The sequence below is a fragment of the Mytilus galloprovincialis genome, chromosome 10, assembly GCF_965363235.1.
Source record: "Mytilus galloprovincialis chromosome 10, xbMytGall1.hap1.1, whole genome shotgun sequence".
In the NCBI taxonomy this organism is placed as follows: Eukaryota; Metazoa; Mollusca; class Bivalvia; order Mytilida; family Mytilidae; genus Mytilus; species Mytilus galloprovincialis.
Genome location: NC_134847.1, coordinates 23,318,500 through 23,342,937, shown reverse-complemented (window position 1 = coordinate 23,342,937; position 24,438 = coordinate 23,318,500). Strand labels below are relative to the sequence as shown.

The 24,438-nt window shown below is 32.8% G+C and overlaps 1 protein-coding gene across 1 annotated transcript in view; it reads left to right on the top strand.

Annotated features, from left to right (window-relative positions):
- Positions 1–24,171, top strand: part of LOC143047198 (eukaryotic translation initiation factor 2 subunit 3-like) — a 56,690-nt gene extending 32,519 nt beyond the window's left edge. Inside the window, exons 12-13 of the mRNA XM_076220196.1 lie at positions 18,288–18,460; positions 23,876–24,171. Coding sequence (XP_076076311.1) covers positions 18,288–18,460; positions 23,876–23,939 — 237 coding nt within the window. The 3' untranslated portion in view covers positions 23,940–24,171. The remainder of the gene's footprint in view (positions 1–18,287; positions 18,461–23,875) is intronic.
- Positions 24,172–24,438: the final 267 nt, after the last annotated feature.

Sequence of the window (24,438 nt, the reverse complement as noted above, 5' to 3'; positions counted from 1 at the left end):
TTTTCAAATTGGTCTACATTAAGGTCCAAAGGGTCCAAAATTAAACTTTGTTTGATTTCATCAAAAATTGAATCCTTGGGGTTCTTTGATATGCCAAATCTAACTGTGTGTGTAGATTCTTCATTTTTGGTCCTGTTTTCAAATTTCAAATTCTACATTAAAGTCCAAAGGGTCCAAAATTAAACTAAGTTTGATTTTAACAAAAATTGAATTCTTGGGCCTCTTTGATATGCTGAATCTAAACATGTACTTAGATTTTTGATTATGGGCCCAGTTTTCAAGTTGGTCCAAATCAGGATCTAAAATTATTATATTAAGTATTGTGCAATAGCAAGTCTTTTCAATTGCACAGTATTGTGCAATGGCAAGAAATATCTAATTGCACAATATTGTGAAATAGCAAATTTTTTTTTAATTAGAGTTATCTTTCTTTGTCCAGAATAGTAAGCAAGAAATATCCTATTGCACAATATTGTGCAATAGCAAGAATTTTTTTTAATTGGAGTTATCTTTCTTTGTCCAGAATCAACTTAAATCTTTGTTATATACAATATACAATGTATATACACTTTTTACTACCAACTGATAAATTTAAATAATCTTTACCATTCAGTGATAACAAGCAGTTTTTTTACATCTTAATATTTTATGATGTATTTAAATGAGTAGTTATTGTTGCAAACTCCATTAGAAATTTGAATTGATATCAGTTTTGAAAAAGGGAAACGGGGATGTGAAAAAAAAGAGGGGGGGTTAAATTTTTCTCATTTCAGATTTCATAAATAAAAAGAATATTTCTTCAAACATTTTTTTGAGAGGATTAATATTCAACAGCATAGTGATTTGCTCAAAGGCAAAAAAAACCTTTTAAGTTCATTAGACCACATTCATTCTGTGTCAGAAACCTATGCTGTGTCAACTATTTAATTTTAGATTTAAAAAGTTTGAAGAAGAAATCTTTAATTGATTTGTAAAATCTTGGCATTTGTTTTGTGTAAAAAAAACCATGTAATGTCAAAAATTTGATCACAATCCAAATTCAGAGCTGTATCATGCTTGAATGTTTTGTCCATACTTGCCCCAACTGTTCAGGGTTCGACCTCTGCGGTCGTATAAAGCTGCGCCCTGCGGAGCACCTGGTTGGTTCTGTTTTCAAATTGGTCTACTTTAAAGTCCAAAGGGTCCAAAATAAAACTTTGTTTGATTTTAACAAAAATAGAATTCTTGGGGTTCTTTGATATGCTGAATCTAAACATGTACTTAGTTTTTATACGACCCCAAAAGTCGTATATTGGTATCACGTTGGCGTCATTGTCGTTGTTATGGTCGTCGTAGTCCGAAGACTTTTGGTTTTCGCACTATAACTTTTATTAAAGTAAATAGAAATCTATGAAACTTAAACACAAGGTTTATGACCACAAAAGGAAGGTTGGGATTGATTTTGGAAGTTTTGGTCCCAACAGTTTAGGAATTAGGGGCCAAAAAGAGCCCAAATAAGCATTTTCTTAGTTTTCGCACTATAACTTTAGTTTAAGTAAATAGAAATCAATGAAATTTTGACACATGTTTATGACCACAAAAGGAAGGTTGGGATTGATTTTGGGAGTTTTGGTTCCAACTGTTTAGGAATAAGGGGCCAAAAAAGGGCCCAAATAAGCTTTATTCTTGGTTTCCCCACAATAACTTTAGTATAAGTAAATAGAAATCAATAAAATTTAAACACAAGGTGTATGAACACAAAAGGAAGGTTGGGATTGATTTTGGGAGTTGAGATCCCAACAGTTTAGGAATTAGGGGTCAAAAAGGGGCCCAAATAAGCATTTTTTTTTGGTTTTCGCACCATAACTTTAGTATAAGTAAATAGAAATCAATAAAATTTAAATACAAGGTTTATGAACACAAAAGGAAGGTTGGGATTGATTTTGGGAGTTGAGATCCCAACAGTTTAGGAATTGGGGGCCAAAAAGGGGCCCAAATAAGCATTTTTCTTGGTTTTCGCACCATAACTTTAGTATAAGTAAATAGAATTTTTGAAATTTAAATATAAGGTTTATGACCATAAAAGGAAGGTTGGGATTGATTTTGGGAGTTTTGGTCCCAACAGTTAAGGAATAAGGGGCCCAAAGGGTCCAAATCAAACTTTGTTTGATTTCATCAAAAAGTGAAAAATTTGGGTTCTTTGATATGCCGAATCTAACTGTGTATGTAGATTCTTAATTTGTGGTCCCGTTTTCAAATTGGTCTACATTAAGGTCCAAAGGGTCCAAAAATAAACTTAGTTTGATTTTAACGAAAATTGAATCCTTGGGGTTCTTTGAATCTAAAAATGTACTTAGATTTTTGATTATTGGCCCAGTTTTCAAGTTGGTCCAAATTGGGGTCCAAAATTAAACTTTGTTTGATTTCATCAAAAATTGAATAATTGGGGTTCTTTGATATGCCAAATCTAACTGTGTATGTAGATTATTAATTTTTGGTCCCGTTTTCAAATAGGTCTACATTAAAGTCCAAAGGGTCCAAAATTAAACTAAGTTTGATTTTAACAAAAATTGAATTCTTGGGCTTCTTTGATATGCTGAATCTAAACATGTACTTAGATTATGGGCCCAGTTTTCAAGTTGGTCAAAATCAGGATCCAAAATTAATATATTAAGTATTGTGCAATAGCAAGAAATTTTCAATTGCACAGTATTCAGCAATAGCAAGAAATCTTGAATTGCACAGTATTGTACAATAGCAAGAAATTTTCAATTGCACAGTATTGTGCAATAGCAAGTATTTTCAACTGCACAGTATTGCGCAATAGCAAGAAATATCTAATTGCACAATATTGCGCAATAGCAAGAAATTTTCAATTGGAGTTATCTTTCTTTGTCCAGAATAGTAGTTGAATCAACTTAAACCATTGTTTTATACTGGGGGGGGGGGTTCAATTTTTCTCATTTCAGATTTCATAAATAAAAAGAAAATTTCTTATATATTTTTAGCTCACCTGGCCCGAAGGGCCAAGTGAGCTTTTCCCAATCACTTGGCGTCCGTCGCCGTCGTCGTCGTCCGTCGTCGTTAACTTTTACAAAAATCTTCTTCTCTGAAACTACTGGGCCAAATTAAACCAAACTTGGCCACAATCATCATTGGGGTATCTAGTTTAAAAAATGTGTGGCGTGACCCGGCCAACCAACCAAGATGGCCGCCATGGCTAAAAATAGAACATAGGGGTAAAATGCAGTTTTTGGCTTATAACTCAAAAACCAAAGCATTTAGAGCAAATCTGACATGTGGTAAAATTGTTTATCAGGTCAAGATCTATCTGCTCTCAAATTTTCAGATGAATCCAACCGCCCGTTATTGGGTTGCTGCCCCTGAACTGGTAATTTTAGGGAATTTTTGCTGTTTTTGGCTATTATCTTGAATATTATTATAGATAGAGATAAACTGCAAACAGCAATAATGTTCAGCAAAGTAAGATTTACAAATAAGTCAACATGACCAAAATGGTCAGTTGACCCCTTTAGGAGTTATTGACCTTTATAGTCAATTTTTAACCATTTTCCGTAAATCTTAGTAATCTTTTACAAAAATCTTCTCCTCTGAAACTACTGGGCCAAATTAATCCAAACTTGGCCACAATCATCTTTGGGATATCTAGTTTAAAAAATGTGTGGCGTGACCCGGCCAACCAACCAAGATGGCCGCCATGGCTAAAAATAGAACATAGGGGTAAAATGCAGTTTTTGGCTTATAACTCAAAAACCAAAGCATTTAGAGCAAATCTGACAGCGGTAAAAGTGTTTATCAGGTCAAGATCTATATGTCCTGAAATTTTCAGATGAATCGGACAACCTGTTGTTGGGTTGCTGCCCCTGAATTGGTAATTTTAAGGAAATTTTGCTGTTTTTGGTTATTATCTTGAATATTATTATAGATAGAGATAAACTGTAAACAGCAATAATGTTCAACAAAGTAAGATTTACAATTAAGTCAGCATGACCAAAATGGTCAGTTGACCCCTGAAGGAGTTATTGCCCTTTATAGTCAATTTTTAACCATTTTTTCGTAAATCTTAGTAATCTTTTACAAAAATCTTCTTCTCTGAAACTACTGGGCCAAATTAAACTAAACTTGGCCACAATCATCATTGGGGTAACTTGTTTAAAAAATGTGTGGCGTGACCTGGCCAATCAACCAAAATGGCTGCCACGGCTAATAATAGAACATAGGGGTAAAATGCAGTTTTTGGCTTATAACTCAAAAACCGAAGCATTAAGAGAAAATCTGACAGGGTTTAATTGTTTATCAGGTCAAGATCTATCTGCCCTGATGTTTTCACATGGATCGGACAACCCCTTGTTAGGTTACTGTCCTGAATTGGTAATTTTAAGGAAATTTTTCCGTTTTTTGTTATTATCTTGAATATTATTATAGATAGAGATAAACTGTATACAGCAATAACGTTCAGCAAAATAAGATCTACAAATAAGTTTGCATGACCAAAATAGTCAATTGACCCCTTAAGGAGTTATTGCCCTTTATAGTTAATTTTTAACATTTTTCATAAATTTTTGTAAATTTTTAGAAAATATTTTCCATTGTAATTACTGGGCCAAGTTCATTATAGATAGAGATAATTGTAGCAACAAGAATGTTCAGTAAAGTAAGATCTACAAACACATCACTATCACCAAAACACAATTATGTCATGAATTTATCCGTGTCCATTGTTTAATATGCACAAGACCAAGGTGAGCGACACAGGCTCTTTAGAGCCTCTAGTTTTGAGAGGATTAATATTCAACAGCATAGTGAATTGCTCAAAGGCAAAAAACAAATTTTAAGTTTATCAGACCACATTCATTCTGTGTCAGAAACCTATGCTGTGTCAACTATTTAATCACAATCCAAATTTAGAGCTGAATCCAGCTTGAATGTTGTGTCCATACTTGCCCCAAACGTTCAGGGTTCAACCTCTGCAGTCGTATAAAGCTGTGCCCTGCAGAGCATCTGGTTTGATTATGGGCCCAGTTTTCAAGTTGGTCCAAATCGGGGTCCAAAATTAAACTTTGTTTGATTTCAACAAAAATTCAATATATGGGGTTCTTCAATATGCTGAATCTAACCATGCATTTAAATTTTTAATATTTAGGACCGGTGTCATATGGTATTTTGAACCCCCTAAAAAGTGAACCCGGGGTCAAAATACCATGCGGTAAAATGACCCCGGGGTCATTATACCGCATGGTATTTTGACCCCGGGGTCATTTTTCACATATGGTATTTTGAACCCCCCTGCGGTATATTGAACCCCCCTGTTTTTGATAAATAGTATTGCAGATAATCTAATTTACAATTTATTGGCTATCATTTTTTTTAATTTGTGCTTTTAAGTAGGGGGTTCAATATACCGCAGGGGGGTCAAAATACCATGGCTAAGTAAAATTTTCAAAATATCTTTTCCAGTATATTAAATACATACAAACTACTTATTGGAGTATTATAACTATGTTAAGGAGTTAGAATAGCTTGAACTTTTGAAATTTAAGGTCTATAGTAGGGGGTTCAATATACTGCAGGGGGGTCAAAATACCATGGCTAAGTTAAATTTTCAAAATATCTTTTCCAGTATATTAAATACATACAAACTACTCATTGGAGTATTATAACTATGTTGAGGAGTTAGAATAGCTTGAATTTTTGAAATTCAAGGTCTATAGTAGGGGGTTCATTATACCGCAGGGGGGTCAAAATACCATGGCTAAGTAAAATTTTCAAAATATCTTTTCCAGTATATACAATACATACAAACTACTTATTGGAGTATTATAACTATGTTGAGGAGTAAGAAAAGCTTAAATTTTTGAAATGCAAGGTCTATAGTAGGAGGTTCAATATACCGCAGGGGGGTCAAAATACCATGGCTAAGTAAAATTTTCAAAATATCTTTTCCAGTATATTAAATACATACAAACTACTCATTGGAGTATTATAACTATGTTAAGGAGTTAGAATAGCTTGAACTTTTGAAATTCAAGGTCTATAGTAGGGGGTTCAATATACCGCAGGGGGGTCAAAATACCATGGCTAAGTAAAATTTTCAAAATATATTTCCAGTATATTAAATACATACAAACTACTTATTGGAGTATTATAACTATGTTAAGGAGTTAGAATAGCTTGAATTTTTGAAATTTAAGGTCTATAGTAGGGGGTTCAATATACCGCAGGGGGGTCAAAATACCATGGCTAAGTAAAATTTTCAAAATATATTTCCAGTATATTAAATACATACAAACTACTCATTGGAGTATTATAACTATGTTAAGGAGTTAGAATAGCTTGAACTTTTGAAATTCAAGGTCTATAGTAAGGCGTTCAATATACCCCTTCTATACCTTGAATTGCAAAAATTCAAGCCTTCTTACTCCTTAACCCTTTCCTCCATAATGACGCTTTTTGACGCCACCCCCTTTACTCCATAATGACGCCTTTTGACGCCTGTGTAGTACTTCAGTTGAAAGGCTTTGACTACAAAATGTCTGAATCAAACTTTAAAAAAATTGTATCTAATATGAAAAGAAAATTCATGAGAATATCTGACTTGAATTTCATTGATGAAATATTTGTTTTTGTAATGCATTAATACTTTAAACCTGATAATTTGTTTTTTATTGAAAAAATCCTATGCAAATCAAGTATTTTAAAAAAATATCTCCATGGAGTAAAGGGTTAATATAGTAATAAACTCCAATAAGTAGTTTGTATGTACTAAACATGCTGGAAAAGATATTTTGAAAAATTTACTTTGCCATGGTATTTTGACTCTCCTGCGGTATATGGAACCCTTACTATAGACCTTTAATTCAAAAAATTCTGGCAATTCTTACTCTTTTATGTTGTATGAATACACCAATAAGTAGTTTGAATCAGAATGTATCAAACTTGCTGGAAAAGTTGTTTTGAAAATTTTGCCATGGTATTTTGACCCCCCCTGTGGTATATTGAACCCCCTACTCTAGGCCTTTAATTTCAGAAATTCTGGCAATTCGAACTCTTTTATGTAGTAAGAATACAAATATAAGTAGTTTGTATTTATTAAACTTGCTGGAAAAAATATTTTGAAAATTTTACTTTGCCATGGTATTTTGACCCCCCTGTGGTATATTGAACCCCCTTCTCTAGGCCTTTAATTTCAGAAATTCTGGCAATTCTAACTCTTTTATGTAGTTAGAATACACCAATAAGTAGTTTGTATGTATCAAACTTGCTGGAAAAGTTATTTTGAAAATTTTACTTTGCCATGGTATTTTGACCCACCTGCGGTATATTGAACAACAACAACAACAACAACAACAACAATACTTTATTTTAAGAGGGTTACACAGTTAGCTATATAACTAATCTTCCCTGAGGCCCTCATCATGAGAAATCAAACAAAATGCAAACATATACATTGCATACATTAGTATAAAAAGTCAAGTATGATAATAATGTTTAATACAACTTGATAAAATGTGATGAAAAAAAATAAACATGATGACATGATCAGTTTTTGTCGAGCCTGCAACTTTTGTTGCAGAAAGCTCGACATAGGGATAGTGATCCGGCGGCGGCGGCGGCGGCGGTGTTAGCTAACTTCTTAAAAGCTTTATATTTTAGAAGGTGGAAGACCTGGATGCTTCATACTTTGTATATAGATGCCTCATGTTACGAAGTTTCCGTCAGTCACATGTCCAATGTCCTTGACCTCATTTTCATGGTTCAGTGACCACTTGAAAAAAAAGTTCAGATTTTTTGTAATGTTGAATTCTCTCTTATTATAAGTAATAGGATAATTATATTTGATATGTGCGTACCTTGAAAGGTCCTCATGTCTGTCAGACAGTTTTCACTTGACCTCGACCTCATTTCATGGATCAGTGAACAAGGTTAAGTTTTGGTGGTCAAGTCCATATCTCAGATACTACAAGCAATAGGGCTAGTATATTTGGTGTATGGAAGGACTGTAAGGTGTACATGTCCAACTGGCAGGTGTCATCTGACCTCGACCTCATTTTCATGGTTCAGTGGTTATAGTTAAATTTTTGTGTTTTGGTCTGTTTCTCTCATACTATATGCAATAGGTCTACTATATTTGTTGTATGGAATGATTGTAAGGTGTATCTGTCTAGCGGGCAGATGTCATGTGACCTTGACCTCATTTTCATGGTCAACCCCTACTCTAGGCCTTTAATTTTAGAAATTCTGGCAATTCAAACTCTTTTATGTAGTTAGAATACACAAATATGTAGTTTGTACGTATTTAACTTGCTGGAAAAGATATTTTGAAAATTTTACTTTTCCATGATATTTTGACCCCCCTGTGGTATATTGAACCCCCTACTCTAGACCTTTAATTTCCAAAAATCTGGCAATTCTAACTCTTTTATGTAGTTAGAATACACAAATAAGTAGTTTGTATGTATCAAACTTGCTGGAAAAGTTATTTTGAAAATTTTTCTTTGCCATGGTATTTTGACCCCCCTGCGGTATATTGAACCCCTACTCTAGGCCTTTAATTTTAGAAATTCTGACAATTCGAACTGTTTTATGTAGTTAGAATACACCAATAAGTAGTTTGTATGTATTTAACTTGCTGGAAAAGATATTTTGAAAATTTTACTTTGCCATGGTATTTTGACCCCCCTGCGGTATATTGAACCCCCTACTCTAGACCTCTGATTTAAAAAAATCTGGAAATTCTAACTCTTTTATGTAGTTAGAATACACCAATAAGTAGTTTGTATGTATCAAACTTGCTGGAAAAGTTATTTTGAAAATTTTTCCTTGCCATGGTATTTTGACCCCCCCCTGCGGTATATTGAACCCCTACTCTAGGCCTTTAATTTTAGAAATTCTGGCAATTCGAACTGTTTTATGTAGTTAGAATACACCAATAAGTAGTTTGTATGTATTTAACTTGCTGGAAAAGATATTTTGAAAATTTTACTTTGCCATGGTATTTTGACCCCCCTGCGGTATATTGAACCCCCTTCTCTAGACCTTTAATTCAAAAAATTTGGCAATTTTAACTCTTTGGTGTAATTAGAATACAGCAATAAGTAGTTTGTATGTATTAAACTTGCTGGAAAAAATATTTTGAAAAATTTACTTTGCCATGGTATTATGACTCTCCTGCGGTATATTGAGCCCCTTACTCTAGGCCTTTAAAATTTCAAAATTCTGGCAATTCTAAACTCTTTTATGTAGTTAAAATACACCAATCAGTAGTTTGTATGTATTAAACTTGCTGGAAAAGATATTTTGAAAATTTTACTTTACCATGGTATTTTGACCCCCCTGCGGTATATTGAACCCCTACTCTAGGCCTTTAATGTTAGAAATTCTGGCAATTTGAACTCTTTTATGTAGTAAGAATACACCAATAAAAAGTTTGTATGTATTTAACTTGCTGGAAAAAATATTTTGAAAATTTTACTTGGCCATGGTATTTTGACCCCCCTGCGGTATATTGAACCCCCTACTCTAGACCTTTGATTTAAAAAAATCTGGAAATTCTAACTCTTTTATGTAGTTAGAATACACCAATAAGTAGTTTGTATGTATCAAACTTGCTGGAAAAGTTATTTTGAAAATTTTTCTTTGCCATGGTATTTTGACCCCCCTGCGGTATATTGAACCCCTACTCTAGGCCTTTAATTTTAGAAATTCTGGCAATTCGAACTGTTTTATGTAGTTAGAATACACCAATAAGTAGTTTGTATGTATTTAACTTGCTGGAAAAGATATTTTGAAAATTTTACTTTGCCATGGTATTATGACTCTCCTGCGGTATATTGAGCCCCTTACTCTAGGCCTTTAAAATTTCAAAATTCTGGCAATTCTAAACTCTTTTATGTAGTTAAAATACACCAATCAGTAGTTTGTATGTATTAAACTTGCTGGAAAAGATATTTTGAAAATTTTACTTTGCCATGGTATTTTGACCCCCCTGCGGTATATTGAACCCCCTTCTCTAGGCCTTTAATTTCAGAAATTCTGGCAATTTTAACTCTTTTATGAAGTTAGAATACACCAATAAGTAGTTTGTATTTATTAAACTTGCTGGAAAAGATATTTTGAAAATTTTACTTTGCCATGGTATTTTGACCCCCCTGCAGTATATTGAACCCCTACTCTAGACCTTTAATTTAAACAAATATGGCAAATCTAACTCTTTTATGTATTTAAAATACACCAATAAGTAGTTTGTATGTACTAAACTTGCTGGAAAAGAAATTTTGAAAATTTTACTTTTCCATGATATTTTGACCCCCCTGTGGTATATTGAACCCCTACTCTAGACCTTTAATTTCCAAAAATCTGGCAATTCTAACTCTTTTATGTAGTTACAATTCACCAATTAGTAGTTTGTATGTATTTAAATTGCTGGAAAAGACATTTTGAAAATTTTACTTTGCCATGGTATTTTGACCCCCTCCCCCTTTTTTACCATGGAAAATCAAAACTACCTTTATATTTATATATACATATGTTATAATTACAAATAATTAAAGCATTCAAGCTACATATGGTCTAGTTATAATGTGTCAATAAGTATTTTGAATGACATTTTGTTGGTAAAGACTTAATTCAGAGCACTTATACCAAGGAAAGATATTTCTTTTAATTAAGCATGGAAAATGTACCTTCCCTTCTTGTATGAATGATTTTTTAATCTATGATAAGCTTTAGAATAATGTAAAATGTTCTAATAATCATCTAGGATGAAAAAAACAGGGGGGTTCAATTTACCATGGGGGTTCAATTTTCCATACAGGGAGGGTTCAATTTACCATGGGGGGGGTTCAATTTACCATAGCGGTATTTTGACCCCGGGGTCAATTTACCATGGGGTTCAAAATACCATATGACACCTGTTATCAAATTGGTCCACATTGAGGTCTAAAGGGTCCAGAACTGAACTTTATTTGATTTCATCAAAAATTGAATTCTTGGGGTTCTTTGATATGATGAATCTAACCATGCATTTAGACTTTGGATATTGGAATACCATAAAGGGATGGTAAGAATTGTCTTTGGGAGTTATGGCTCAAACCGTTAAGGAATAAGGTGCAAAAAAAGGGGGGGAAAGGGTTTCCAGGTTAATGGACAATTGACAATTACTTAAAGGGGCACTAGCTACGAGATATATAAAAAATCTAAAGTTTGATTTTTTTCTGTTCAATCAATAATGAAAGTGAAATAGTGAAATAACAATTCGTTTTTTGCAGCCAAAAAGGTTCAATTTTGTCAAATTACGCTAAGAAACATTGATAATTAGTAATTCACTTGCAAGTGAATGAGTCGACCTCTTTAAATCCGTATTCATGTGAACTTCAATTTAACCCCTAGCTAGAGATTGACATCCCATGCATTGTACGTGTACTTGTTATTTAAAGAAAAAGAATGTCAACAATGAAAGTGAAACTACGTTAAATCATTTGATTACTAATTCGATGCACATAAAATCATTCTTTTACGGTTAAAAACAATGAGAAACATCTGTTTTTATACGACCGCAAATTTTGAAAAAATTTTCGTCGTATATTGCTATCACGTTGGCTTCGGCGTCGTCGTCGTCGTCGTCGTCGTCGTCGTCCGGCGTCCGAATACTTTTAGTTTTCGCACTCTAACTTTAGTAAAAGTGAATGGAAATCTATGAAATTTTAACACAAGGTTTATGACCACAAAAGGAAGGTTGGTATTGATTTTGGGAGTTTTGGTCCCAACATTTTAGGAATTAGGGGCCAAAAAGGGCCCAAATAAGCATTTTCTTGGTTTTCGCACTATAACTTTAGTTTAAGTTAATAGAAATCTATGAAATTTTGACACAAGGTTTATGACCACAAAAGAACGGTTGGGATTGATTTTGGGAGTTTTGGTCTCAACAGTTTAGGAATTAGGGGCCAAAAAAGGGCCCAAATAAGCATTATTCTTGGTTTTCGCACAATAACATTAGTTTAAGTAAATAGAAATCAATGAAATTTAAACACAATGTTAATGACTACAAAAGGAAGGTTGGTATTGATTTTGGGAGTTTAGGTCCCAACAGTTTAGGAATTAGGGGCCAAAAAGGGACCCAAATAAGCATTTTTCTTGGTTTTCGCACCATAACGTTAGTATAAGTAAATAGAAATCTATGAAATTTAAACACAAGGTTTATGACCATAAAAGAAAGGTTGGGTTTGATTTTGGAAGTTTTGGTCCCAACATAATAAGGGGCCCAAAGGGTCCAAAATTAAACTTTTGTTTGATTTCATCAAAATTGAATAATTGGGGTTCTTTGATATGCTGAATCTAACTGTCATGACTGTGTATGTAGATTCTTAACTTTTGGTCCCGTTTTCAAATTGGTCTACATTAAGGTCCAAAGGGTCCAAAATTAAACTTAGTTTGATTTTGACAAAAAATGAATCAGTTAGGTTCTTTGATATGCTGAATCTAAAAATGTACTTTGATTCTTGATTATTGGCCCAGTTTTCAAGTTGGTCCAAATCGGGGTCCAAAATTAAACTTTGTTTGATTTCATCAAAAATTGAATAAATGGGGTTCTTTGATATACCAAATCTAACTGTGTATGTAGATTCTTCATTTTTGGTCCTGTTTTCAAATTGGTCTACACTAAAGTCCAAAGGGTCCAAAATTAAACTTAGTCTGATTTTAACAAAAATTGAAATCTTGAAGTTCTTTGATATGCTGAATTCAAAAATGTACTTAGATTTTTTATTATGGGCCCAGTTTTCAAGTTGGTCCAAATCAGGATCTAAAATTATTATATTAAATATTGTGCAATAGCAAGTCTTTTCAATTGCACAGTATTGCGCAATGGCAAGAAATATCTAATTGCACAATATTGTGAAATATCAAAAAAAAATTTAATTAGAGTTATCTTTCTTTGTCCAGAATAGTAAGCAAGAAATATCTAATTGCAAAATATTGTGCAATAGCAAGATTTTTTTTTAATTGGAGTTATCTTTCTTTGTCCAGAATCAACTTAAATCTTTGTTATATACAATATACAATGTATATTCACTTTTTACTACCAACTGATAAATTAAAATAATCTTTACCATTCAGTGATAACAAGCAGTTTTTTTACATCTTAATATTTTATGATGTATTTAAATGAGTAGTTATTGTTGCAAACTCCATTAGAAATTTTAATTGAGATTAGTTTTGGAATAAGGGAAAGGGGGATGTGATTAAAAAAATTGGGTTCAATTTTTCTCATTTGAAATTTCATAAATAAAAAAGAAAATTTCTTCAAACATTTTTTTGAGAGGATTAATATTCAACAGCATAGTGAATTGCTCTAAGAGAAACAAAAATTTTAAGTTCATTAGAACACATTCATTCTGTGTCAGAAACCTATGCTGTGTCAACTATTTAATCACAATCCAAATTTAGAGCTGAATCCAGCTTGAATGTTGTGTCCATACTTGCCCTAACCGTTCAGGGTTCAACCTCTGCGGTCGTATAAAGCTACGCCCTGCGGAGCATCTGGTTAATCTATAAAATAAAATAAAACAGACCTATAAAAATCCAATTGCACGTGTTGCTTTAATCTATTCATATCTTTATTTATGTTTACATCGCTTATATGGTCATCTGAGGTCAAATCGATAGTTAATTAGATGGCGTCTGGACTAAAATACACAGTAAACGAACCTATATATTATCTACCCCATGCTCCGTAAATTGTTTATTTTAGACTTTTGATAGTTTGAATAAATGTTTTACATTGTTATAAATCAAATATGAGAATTTGAGTCAAATCGATGACCATGAATTTGACAGCTAGTGCCCCTTTAAGTACAAAACATAATTTAAAAGCAGTGTAAGGTTGGTAATTGAAACTCATTTTAATAGCTCACCTAAACTGCTCTTAAATTATGTATATTGGAAATTTGCCAAAAACTTTGTTATTAATAAATTCCATTGGAAATTTGCCAAAAACTTTAGTTTAATGAACTCCATTGGAAATTTGCCAATATAAAATGTTGCATTGGAGTTATCTTTCTTTGTCCAGAATAGTAGCCAAATCAACTTAATCATGACTGTATGACATTTTATATTTTATGATGTATTTAAATGAGTAGTTATTGTTGAAAACTCCATTAGAAATTTGAATTGAGATCATTTTTAAAGCAATTGCTTTTATGCCGTCGCGTATGGCCATCTTTGTGACCCAGATCAGAGACTCCGCCCAGATCAAGCCATAGTATTTTGTTAAACAGGCTCCTGGTCAGTCATTCTTTAACACCTATGTATGTTTTCTAATGCAATACATAGCTTGAAACTTTAAAAAAAAGTTAGTGGATTTAAGAAGTTTCAGAATATGTTCTTGTAGATGTATTTTTGTATTTAAAGGGTCAACCGTTTGACTATCAAATAACATAGAAGTCCGAGTGAAAAAAAGTACATTTTTATAAATGCGATTCCGTTTTCCGCCGTTCGTACGATGTTTCAACAAAATATGGATTCATTTCAGTTGTTGATTTAGTATTGAAAATTTAACTGAATTATCTCCTAATAAATACGGTTTTTTATGTTTAATTTGTGTTTCTTTAAGAGGTCAGGTGCTCTTGTTCATTCATAAAATTATCGTTCATTCATACATTTATCGTAAAATCAAAATCACTACACAGGTTAATGCGTAGTGTCAAATTATTACCTGTAATCTAAAAATAGACAAACTTTATTTGCGCAAATAATTTAGCGGAACGAAACCCTTGTTGAAAACACATAACAATAAGTTCGTTTTCCTTTTCTGTCAAAACTCCGTAATATTTATCGATCACCTTACTAATGAAATGGACCCGTCCAAACGTAGTAGATGCCAAGTCGGCCCAGATGAAGAGATATTTACAATTTGGAATTTTCTAGTTTATTAATACATAGATTGAAAAAAAGTACGTCTTTTTCATGATCAAAACTGGGTTTGCATAACAAATGTCAGATGAAACCATTATCCTCGTCTTTTCAGTGAACAAGTCTACTACGTTTGTTGACACTCGAAGGTCCACCGTGTTAGCAATTTTATTTCACATGTTTTCGAAATATTGAAGATCATTTTTCGCAATGTTTCCTGAAAATTGATAAATATCAAAGCAACGTAGAGCTGTTTGTTCTTGTTCGTATAATAAAATTGAGAATGGAAATGGGGAATTTGTCAAAGAGACAACAACCCGACCATAGAAAAACATACAACAGCAGAATTAAGGTCACCAACAGGTCTTCAATGCAGCGAAAAATTCCCGCACCCGGAGGGGTCCTTCAGCTAGCCCCTATACAATATATATACTAGTTCAGTGATAACGATTTAATGTCATGTTTGTCTGTGATGACCCCCCTTTTCGGGATTGCATGAGAATTGTAGTTATCTCGTACCCACATGCACTTGTTTCTATCCATAGGAAGGTCGACTATCCATATAAGACCTTCCTATGGATAGAAACAAGTGCCTGTGCTCGTACCGCATCAGAAGGACACATATCAACTGAGCAATAATGTTTGGAACTTAGTTTTAAAAATGATGACAAAGTAACATTATGAAAATATTTTTATTAAGCTGAAATATACATTTATTCTTTACATGTTTATGTCTTGTAAGATATTTTATTTCTTTCCCGTTTTTTAACATTTGCGTCTGGAAAGTTGAAATGTTTTAACTTAATCATTTGTGTTAATGGTTAAATATAAATTAATAATGAAAATTGTTAAAATTAAATCAATAAAGGAAATTATTGCCAAGGAAGTTACAAACACTACCAGGGGATAATCCATGATGATTTCTTTTTGAGTTATATGTTTCAGCACATGTATATTTGACCCCAACTTTAGCCTGGTAAACGTGTTGTCTCCTTGTGAAATATAAAACATATTAAAAATGACTTTCTGCTAAAGTCTTTTATTTATATAAAGTTAAAACCTTCTTACTTTTAACTAGACAACACTCATGTCAGGTTTAATTCTTGTATATATGTGGATGAAAAATAAAAGTCCCCAAACATTAACATGGCAGCAATTGCTTTTACAGCCTTTAAGGCTTTGATTGGAATAAGGGAAAGGGGAGGTGAAAAAAAAATTGGTGGGGTTCAATTTTTCTTATTTCAGATTTCAGAAATGAAAAAGAAAATTTCTTCAAATATCAAAGAATTAATATTCAACAGCATAGTGAATTTCTCAAAAGCAAAAAACCGTTCAGTGTTCGACCTCTGCGGTCGTATAAAGCTGCGCCCTTCGGAGCATCTGGTTGTAGTTTTAAGACAATAAATTAGAGTTATCTTTCTTCGTCCAGAATGGTTGTTGAATCAACTTAAGTCAATGCTATATACAATATACAATGCAATATTCACTTTACTACCAACTGATAAATTAAAGCAATCTTTACCATTCAGTGATTTCAAGCACTTTGATTACCATTCTAGAGTTATGCCCCTTTACAAGTGGAAAAATTGAAGAATTATTTAGTTTCTGTTCTCTTAACTTAAGTTTGTCTTAACTAAATTTAATGCAATGTGTATATAATGCTTATTACCTCTAAACTCTGTTTAAGTTCAATTTTTGGCAGCTTCACTTTTACAGTTCTAAAGTTATGACCCTTTATAACGTTATATGCTAGAGGGGGCATCGTCTGTGTCCAAAGTGTCCATTCCCCATTTTTTTTTAGATGTTACTATTAATTAATATAAATTTTAACACTGACTGTATGACATTTTCTATTTTTCTATTTTATGATGTATTTAAATGAGTGGTTATTGTTGCAAACTCCATTAGTATTTGAATTGAGATCATTTTTGGAATAAAGGAAAGGGGGAGGTGAAAAAAAAATTGGGGGGGGGGGGGGTTCAATTTTTCTCATTTTAGATTTCAGAAATTAAAAAGAAAATTTCTTCAAATATTTTTTGTTTGAGAGGATTAATATTCAACAGCATAGTGAATTGCTCAAAAGCAAAAAAAGCAACTATTTAATCACAATCCAAATTCAGAGCTGTATCCAGCTTGAATGTTGTGTCCATACTTGCCCCAACTGTTCAGGGTTCAACCTCTGCGGTCGTATAAAGCTGCGCACTGCGGAGCATCTGGTTACTCTGGTATCATGAGTCGTGCCATTACTCCAGTATTCCTTGATTGATTTTCACTATACATTACAATGAAAATACATAAATGTGGGGATTCAATTTTTCAGTTTTCATTCCTGTGTTGCACACTTTAAATGTTACATTTGAGACGATTTTAAAAATGCATACACCAACCTCAGTATTCCTGGATTGATTTCCTACGTAGGTTACATTTTTTGTGCAAATTGATGAAAGAAAACTCCCTTTTGAATTATATGCCCCAGTCCAAGCCAAATCTTTTGTATTACCACAAAGCACAGATCTAGTTTGAATTTGGTGGCGTCTCTTTTTTTGAAATTCTAGAGTTATTATGCCCCTTTACAAATTGAAAAATTGCTTAATTTTTCGTTTCTGGTCACTTTCTTTCGTTTGCCTTTACCAAATGTTCTGAAACTTTTTCATTATGCTAATAACCACAAAACATAGATGAAGTTTGAACATAAAAATATTTTTGATTTAGAAAGCCATTTTATTCGCTTGATATGATTACATAACCTTGAAACATACCATTTTGTCCTTGCAACAATTTTAATATGCTGAATATGGGTGCATCATGTTCATTGTCTTTAAAAAGAGTTATGCCCTTTGAAATAGTTATAATATGGGAAATTGCATTTTAAGCCCTCTCACATGTACAATTTTTGTCAGCTTTTTTAGACAAATTTATATCAAAGGTTTATAGCAGCAATACTAGGACAAATTTGAAGATCAGTATTATTAAAATAGTTTTAAAAGAGTGATGCCCTTAGAAATATAAATTTTATTAGAAAGTGCATTGTATTTGCTCTCAAGCTTTCATTTCTCTATAATATTGTCTGAAAAAAAAGAAAAAAAATGGCAAAGTATTTTTTTAGTTATTGCCCTTGAACAGATAAAATATGTGTTCTTTTATTAACTTCTAGTTTACTGGCACCAAAGTTATTTGAATTCCCTATTGCTCATTGTTTACTTTTGTTTTACAGGTACAGAAGTTATTTGAATTCCCTATTGCTCATTATTTACTTAAGTCTTTTGTTTTACAGGTACAGAAGTTATTTGAATTCGCTATTGCTCATTATTTACTTTTGTTTTACAGGTACAGAAGTTATTTGAATTCCCTATTGCTCATTATTTACTTTTGTTTTACAGGTACAGAAGTTATCAAAGAATGAAGTATTAATGGTTAATATAGGATCCTTGTCAACAGGAGGACGTGTACTGGCTGTCAAAGCTGATTTAGCTAAAATTGGTCTTACAAATCCTGTATGTACAGATATAGGAGAAAAAATTGCTCTGAGTCGAAGGGTGGAAAAACATTGGAGGTAAGTAACCAGTTGTCCTTAAAGTAATGATAAGAATTCAGTAATATTTTAGAGGGATACCAAATCTAAAAAATCAAATGTTATGAACTTATACACAATGTTCATTGTCTTGAAATTTACTGTTGGTACAATAGCGAGTTATTTGAAAAACTTCACTATTTCTACCACCTGACATAGATTGCAATAGCTGTGTCTGGCACAACTTTCTGAAGATTCCATTTTTATTGCTCTTCAACTTCAAAAAAGATTCAGTCTTCAAACTGTTTTGATATGAACATGGCTGATGAGTCTAGTGAAGACAAAATGTCTGTCTGCCATACATAATTATTATAAGCCTGGTATCTATGACTTATTCAGACTACACGAATGAATTTTATTTTTACAGGACATTCGGTCTGGTAAGCATCCTAGCTTTACCAGACCGAATGAAATTTTACCAGACCAATTTTTATACGCCCGTCAAAATTTTGACGGGACGTATTATGGTATACAATGGCTGGTGTCCGTCCGTCTGTCCGGCGTAAACATGTCGCACCGTAACTTGAGAACGACTTATCTAAATTTCATGAAACTTAATATAGTTGTTTTTTTATGATGGTCAAATGATCTGTATACTTTTTGGTGAAAATAAGATTTAAACTTTTTGAGTTACGGCACTTTGTAACTAAAACAGGGGTTTGTTTTTTTTTCACATGTCGCACCGTATCTCAAAAACGATTCTTGATTATTGCTTAAAACTTTACACACTTCTTAGTTATATTAATCTGAATATCTGTATACTTTTCAGTGATGATTCAAAATTTCATTTTTGAGTTATTAAGTATTTTGTAAAAAAGGGGGAGGGTTTTTTACATGTCGCGCCGTATCTCAAAAACGATTTATGATTATTGCTTAAAACTTTACACACTTCTTTGTTATATTAATCTAAAGATCTGTATACTTTTTGGTGATGATTCAAAATTTTATTTTTGAGTTATTGAGTATTTTGTAAAAAAGGGGGAGGGGGTTTTTACATGTCGTGCCGTATCTCAAAAACGATTTATGATTATTGCTTAAAACTTTACACACTTCTTTGTTATATTAATCTAAAGATCTGTATACTTTTTGGTGATGACTCAAAATTTTATTTTTGAGTTATTGAGTATTTTGTAAAAAAGGGGAGGGTTTTTTATACGACCGCAAAATTTGAAAAATTTTTCGTCGTATATTGCTATCACGTTGGCGTCGTCGTCTGCGTCGTCGTCCGAATACTTTTAGTTTTCGCACTCTAACTTGAGTAAAAGTGAATAGAAATCTATGAAATTTTAACACAAGGTTTATGACCACAAAAGGAAGGTTGGGATTGATTTTGGGAGTTTTGGTCCCAACATTTTAGGAATTAGGGGCCAAAAAGGGCCCAAATAAGCATTTTCTTGGTTTTCGCACTATAACTTTAGTTTAAGTTAATAGAAATCTATGAAATTTTGACACAAGGTTTATGACCACAAAAGAAAGGTTGGTATTGATTTTGGGAGTTTTGGTTCCAACAGTTTAGGAATTAGGGGCCAAAAAAGGACCCAAATAAGCATTATTCTTGGTTTTCGCACAATAACTTTAGTTTAAGTAAATAGAAATCAATGAAATTTAAACACAATGTTTATGACCACAAAAGGAAGGTTGGTATTGATTTTTGGAGTTTAGGTCCCAACAGTTTAGGAATTAGGGGCCAAAAAGGGACCCAAATAAGCATTTTTCTTGGTTTTCGCACCATAACTTTAGTATAAGTAAATAGAAATCTATGAAATTTAAACACAAGGTTTATGACCATAAAAGGAAGGTTGGTATTGATTTTGGGAGTTTTGGTCCCGACAGTTTAGGAATAGAGGGCCCAAAGGGTCCAAAATTAAACTTTGTTTGATTTCATCAAAAATTGAATAATTGGGGTTCTTTGATATGCCGAATCTAATTGTGTATGTAGATTCTTAATTTTTGGTCCCGTTTTCAAATTGGTCTACATTAAGGTCCAAAGGGTCCAAATTTAAACTTAGTTTGATTTTAACAAAAATTGAATCCTTGGGGTTCTTTGATATGCTGAATCTAAAAATGTACTTAAATTTTTTATTATTGGCCCAGTTTTCAAGTTGGTCCAAATCGGGGTCCAAAATTAAACTTTGTTTGATTTCATCAAAAATTGAATAATTGGGGTTCTTTGATATGCCAAATCTAACTGTGTATGTAGATTCTTAATTTTTGGTCCCGTTTTAAAATTGGTCTACATTAAAGTCCAAAGGGTCCAAAATTAAACTAAGTATGATTTTAACAAAAATTGAATTCTTGGGCCTCTTTGATATGCTGAATCTAAACATGTACTAAGATTTTTGATTATGGGCCCAGTTTTCAAGTTGGTCCAAATCAGGATCCAAAATTATTATATTAAGTATTGTGCAATAGCAAGAAATTTTCAATTGCACAGTATTCAGCAATAGCAAGAAATCTTCAATTGCACAGTATTGTGCAATAGCAAGAAATCTTCAATTGCACAGTATTGTGCAATAGCAAATATTTTCAATTGCACAGTATTGCACAATAGCAAGAAATATCTAATTGCACAATATTGTGCAATAGCAAGAAATTCCAATTGGATTTCAATTGGAGTTATCTTTCTTTGTCCAGAATAGTAGTTGAATCAACTTCAATCATTGTTTTATACAATATACAATGTATATTCACTTTTACTACCAACTGATAGATTAAAACAATCTTTACCATTCAGTGATAGCAAGCACTTTTTTTACATTTTAATATTTTATGATGTATTTAAATGAGTAGTTATTGTTGCAAACTTCATTAGAAATTTGAATTGAGATCAGTTTTGAAATAAGGGAAAGGGGGATGTGAAAAAAAAATTGGGGGGTCAATTTTTTTCATTTCAGATTTCATAAATAAAAAGAAAATTTCTTCAAACATTTTTTTGAGAGGATTAATATTCATCAGCATAGTGAATTGCTCAAAGGCAAAAAAAATTTTTTAAGTTCATTAGACCACATTCATTCTGTGTCAGAAACCTATGCTGTGTCAACTATTTAATCACAGTCCAAATTTAGAGCTGAATCCAGCTTGAATGTTGTGTCCATACTTGCCCCAACCGTTCAGGGTTCAACCTCTGCGGTCGTATAAATCTGCGCCCCGCGGAGCATCTGGTTTTACATGTCGCGCCGTATCTCAAAAACAATTTATGATTATTGAAACTGTACACACTTCTTTGTTATATTAATCTAAAGATCTGTATAGTTTTTGGTTTGATTCAAAATTTTATTTTAGTGATATTTGTAAAAAAAAAACAGGGTGGGGGGGTTTCACATGTCCCGCCATGTCTCAAAAGCAATAAATGGTAATTGCTTAAAACTTTCTCAGAAACTATTTATGATTATTGCATAAAACTTCCACACAAGACGTCGGGCGTATCATGCGCTCATGGCGCAGCTGTTTATTTTTACATCTAATTGTATATTATCCGAAAAAAAAAACCAACAAGCATATGACTTTGTTGTGCCCTACTCCTCCCAAAAATGCACAAAAACAAAATGATGTAACAAGAGGGTATATTGTTATGAAAGTTGTGCACAATTGCTTGAATGCATTTCAGTGAAGAGTAATGTCCCATTTTTAACCGGATTTTTGTGACAAAAATGTCGGTTATTGATTTGGGGATGTACGGCGGTCGGGCGGGCGGTCGGTCGGGCGGGCGGTCGGTCGGTCGGGCGGGCGGGCGGGAGGCAATCAAATGTTGTCCGTGCATTAACTCATGAACCGTTCAACCAAAGCTTTTAAAATTTTAATATGTTGTTACTGACAACTAAATGAAGTTCAAGTTCAATAATGGCGATTTTGACTTTTACCGTTCAGGAGTTATGGTTCTTGAAAGATTGAAAAATGGAGTTTCCAGTCGTTTTCGTGCATTTACGCATGAACTGTTCTACCTAAGCTTCCCAAATTTTAATATGTTGTTACTGATGACAAAATGGAGGTCAAGTTCAATAATGGCGATTTTGACTTTTACCGTTCAGGAGTTATGGTTCTTGAAAGATTGAAAAATGGAGTTTCCAGTCGTGTCCGTGCATTTACGCATGAACTGTTCTACCTAAGCTTCCCAAATTTTAATATGTTGTTACTGATGACAAAATGGAGGTCAAGTTCAATAATGATGATTTTGACTTTAACCGTTCAGGAGTTATGGTTCTTGAAAGATTGAAAAATGGTGTTTCCAGTCGTGTCCATGCATTTACGCATGAACTGTTTTACCAAAGCTTCCCAAATTTTAATATGTTGTTACTGATGACAAAATAGAAGTCAAGTTCAATAATGACGATTTTGACTTTTACCGTTCTGGAGTTATGGTTCTTGAAAGATTGAAAAATGGTGTTTCCAGTCGTGTCCGTGCATTTTCTCATGAACCATTCAACCAAAGCTTTTGAAATTTTTATATGTTGTTACTGATGGCAAATTAGAGGTCAAGTTCAATAATGATGATTTTGACTTTTACCGTTCAGGAGTTGTGGTTCTTGAAAGATTGTGAAATGGCGTTTCCATTCACGTTGTTGCATTTACTCATGAACCATTCAATCTAAGCTTTTCAAATTTTAAGATGTTGATACTGATGACAAAATGGAGGTCAAATTTGATATTGACGATTTTCACTTTCACCATTCATCAGTAATGGTTCTTGTGATATTGCCAGGACACAAATAAATATTAATAAATCCGGTTTGCTGTCGTTGTGACAGCCTCTTGTATTGGATTTTAACAATGTTTGTGAACTTAACATAATATAGAGTTTCTGTATAAAATATTATTTCCTGTTTTTTCTTTCTTTTTAATATAACTTTTGGTTTTCAATTCTAGTGTTTATATTTCATAGCTGAATTTTGTGATCTGCTTGGATTTTTATTCATTTATTGTATTTAATCTGCAAACCCGGAATTATCCTTATCCATTTCCAGAATCTGATCCGGTTTTAACCGTTTAATTTACATATCCGGTTGAGCCAATGATGGCAGCCATTGTTGTTTTTGACAGTCAGATATGTTTTTACCCGGATTTACACATTACTGGTTGGCGATTTTCGGCATAAAGCTAGCGGTTGAACAAAATAAACATCGCTGTGATGAATAATAAAGATGAAAATGAATTTGAGATCGTTTGGCAATTTGGCTAGAATGTTAGAAAAATCCATGAAAAAAAACACCGGACATTCGGACTGGAATTCAACAAAATTTTACCAGACCGATCCATTATTCACCGGATTTGTCCGACGATCCGACGTATTTCGTGTAGTCTGCTTATTAACTCAGATATTGTGGAAAAATTTCTATAACTGTCCACTACTTAAAAGGATTAGATGTAGGAATTAAATGTTTTATTCTTCTTTCTTTTCAGATTGATTGGTTGGGGACAAATCAGAAGCGGTATTAAGATAGATCCTGTCAGCCAAGATGACTAAACAAGGGACACAATTTACTGAACATCTTTTAACTATGTTACCTTTGTACAAAACTTGGCATTTCTTATTACCATACAGACATTAATTTATAGATACAATGTACCCGTATAAAGTTAATTGAAATAATGTGAACGGGCTAAATTGTTATATTTGATAAATGACTAAAGATTTATTTGTATAAATTCACTTCATGTTGTTAAATACATGTGAAATAAACTAGGTTATTTATAAATTATGTTTTTTGTGTCGCCTGTGATGGAAGTCCCAGTATGTGATATTTTTAACGAGTTAAATCCCTTGGAAATATGAATTATAATGGAAATCACATTGCATTTGGTCTGAAGCCTTCATCTCTTTTAAAAAAAAAGTGATTCATTAGCTATTATCCTTGTATCTTATATATAGATCAAATATGTGAAACACCGGGACATTGATACTCTGCTCTTTTATTGGTAACTTACAAGTCATCTGACCTTGACACCATATTAAAAAAATATTG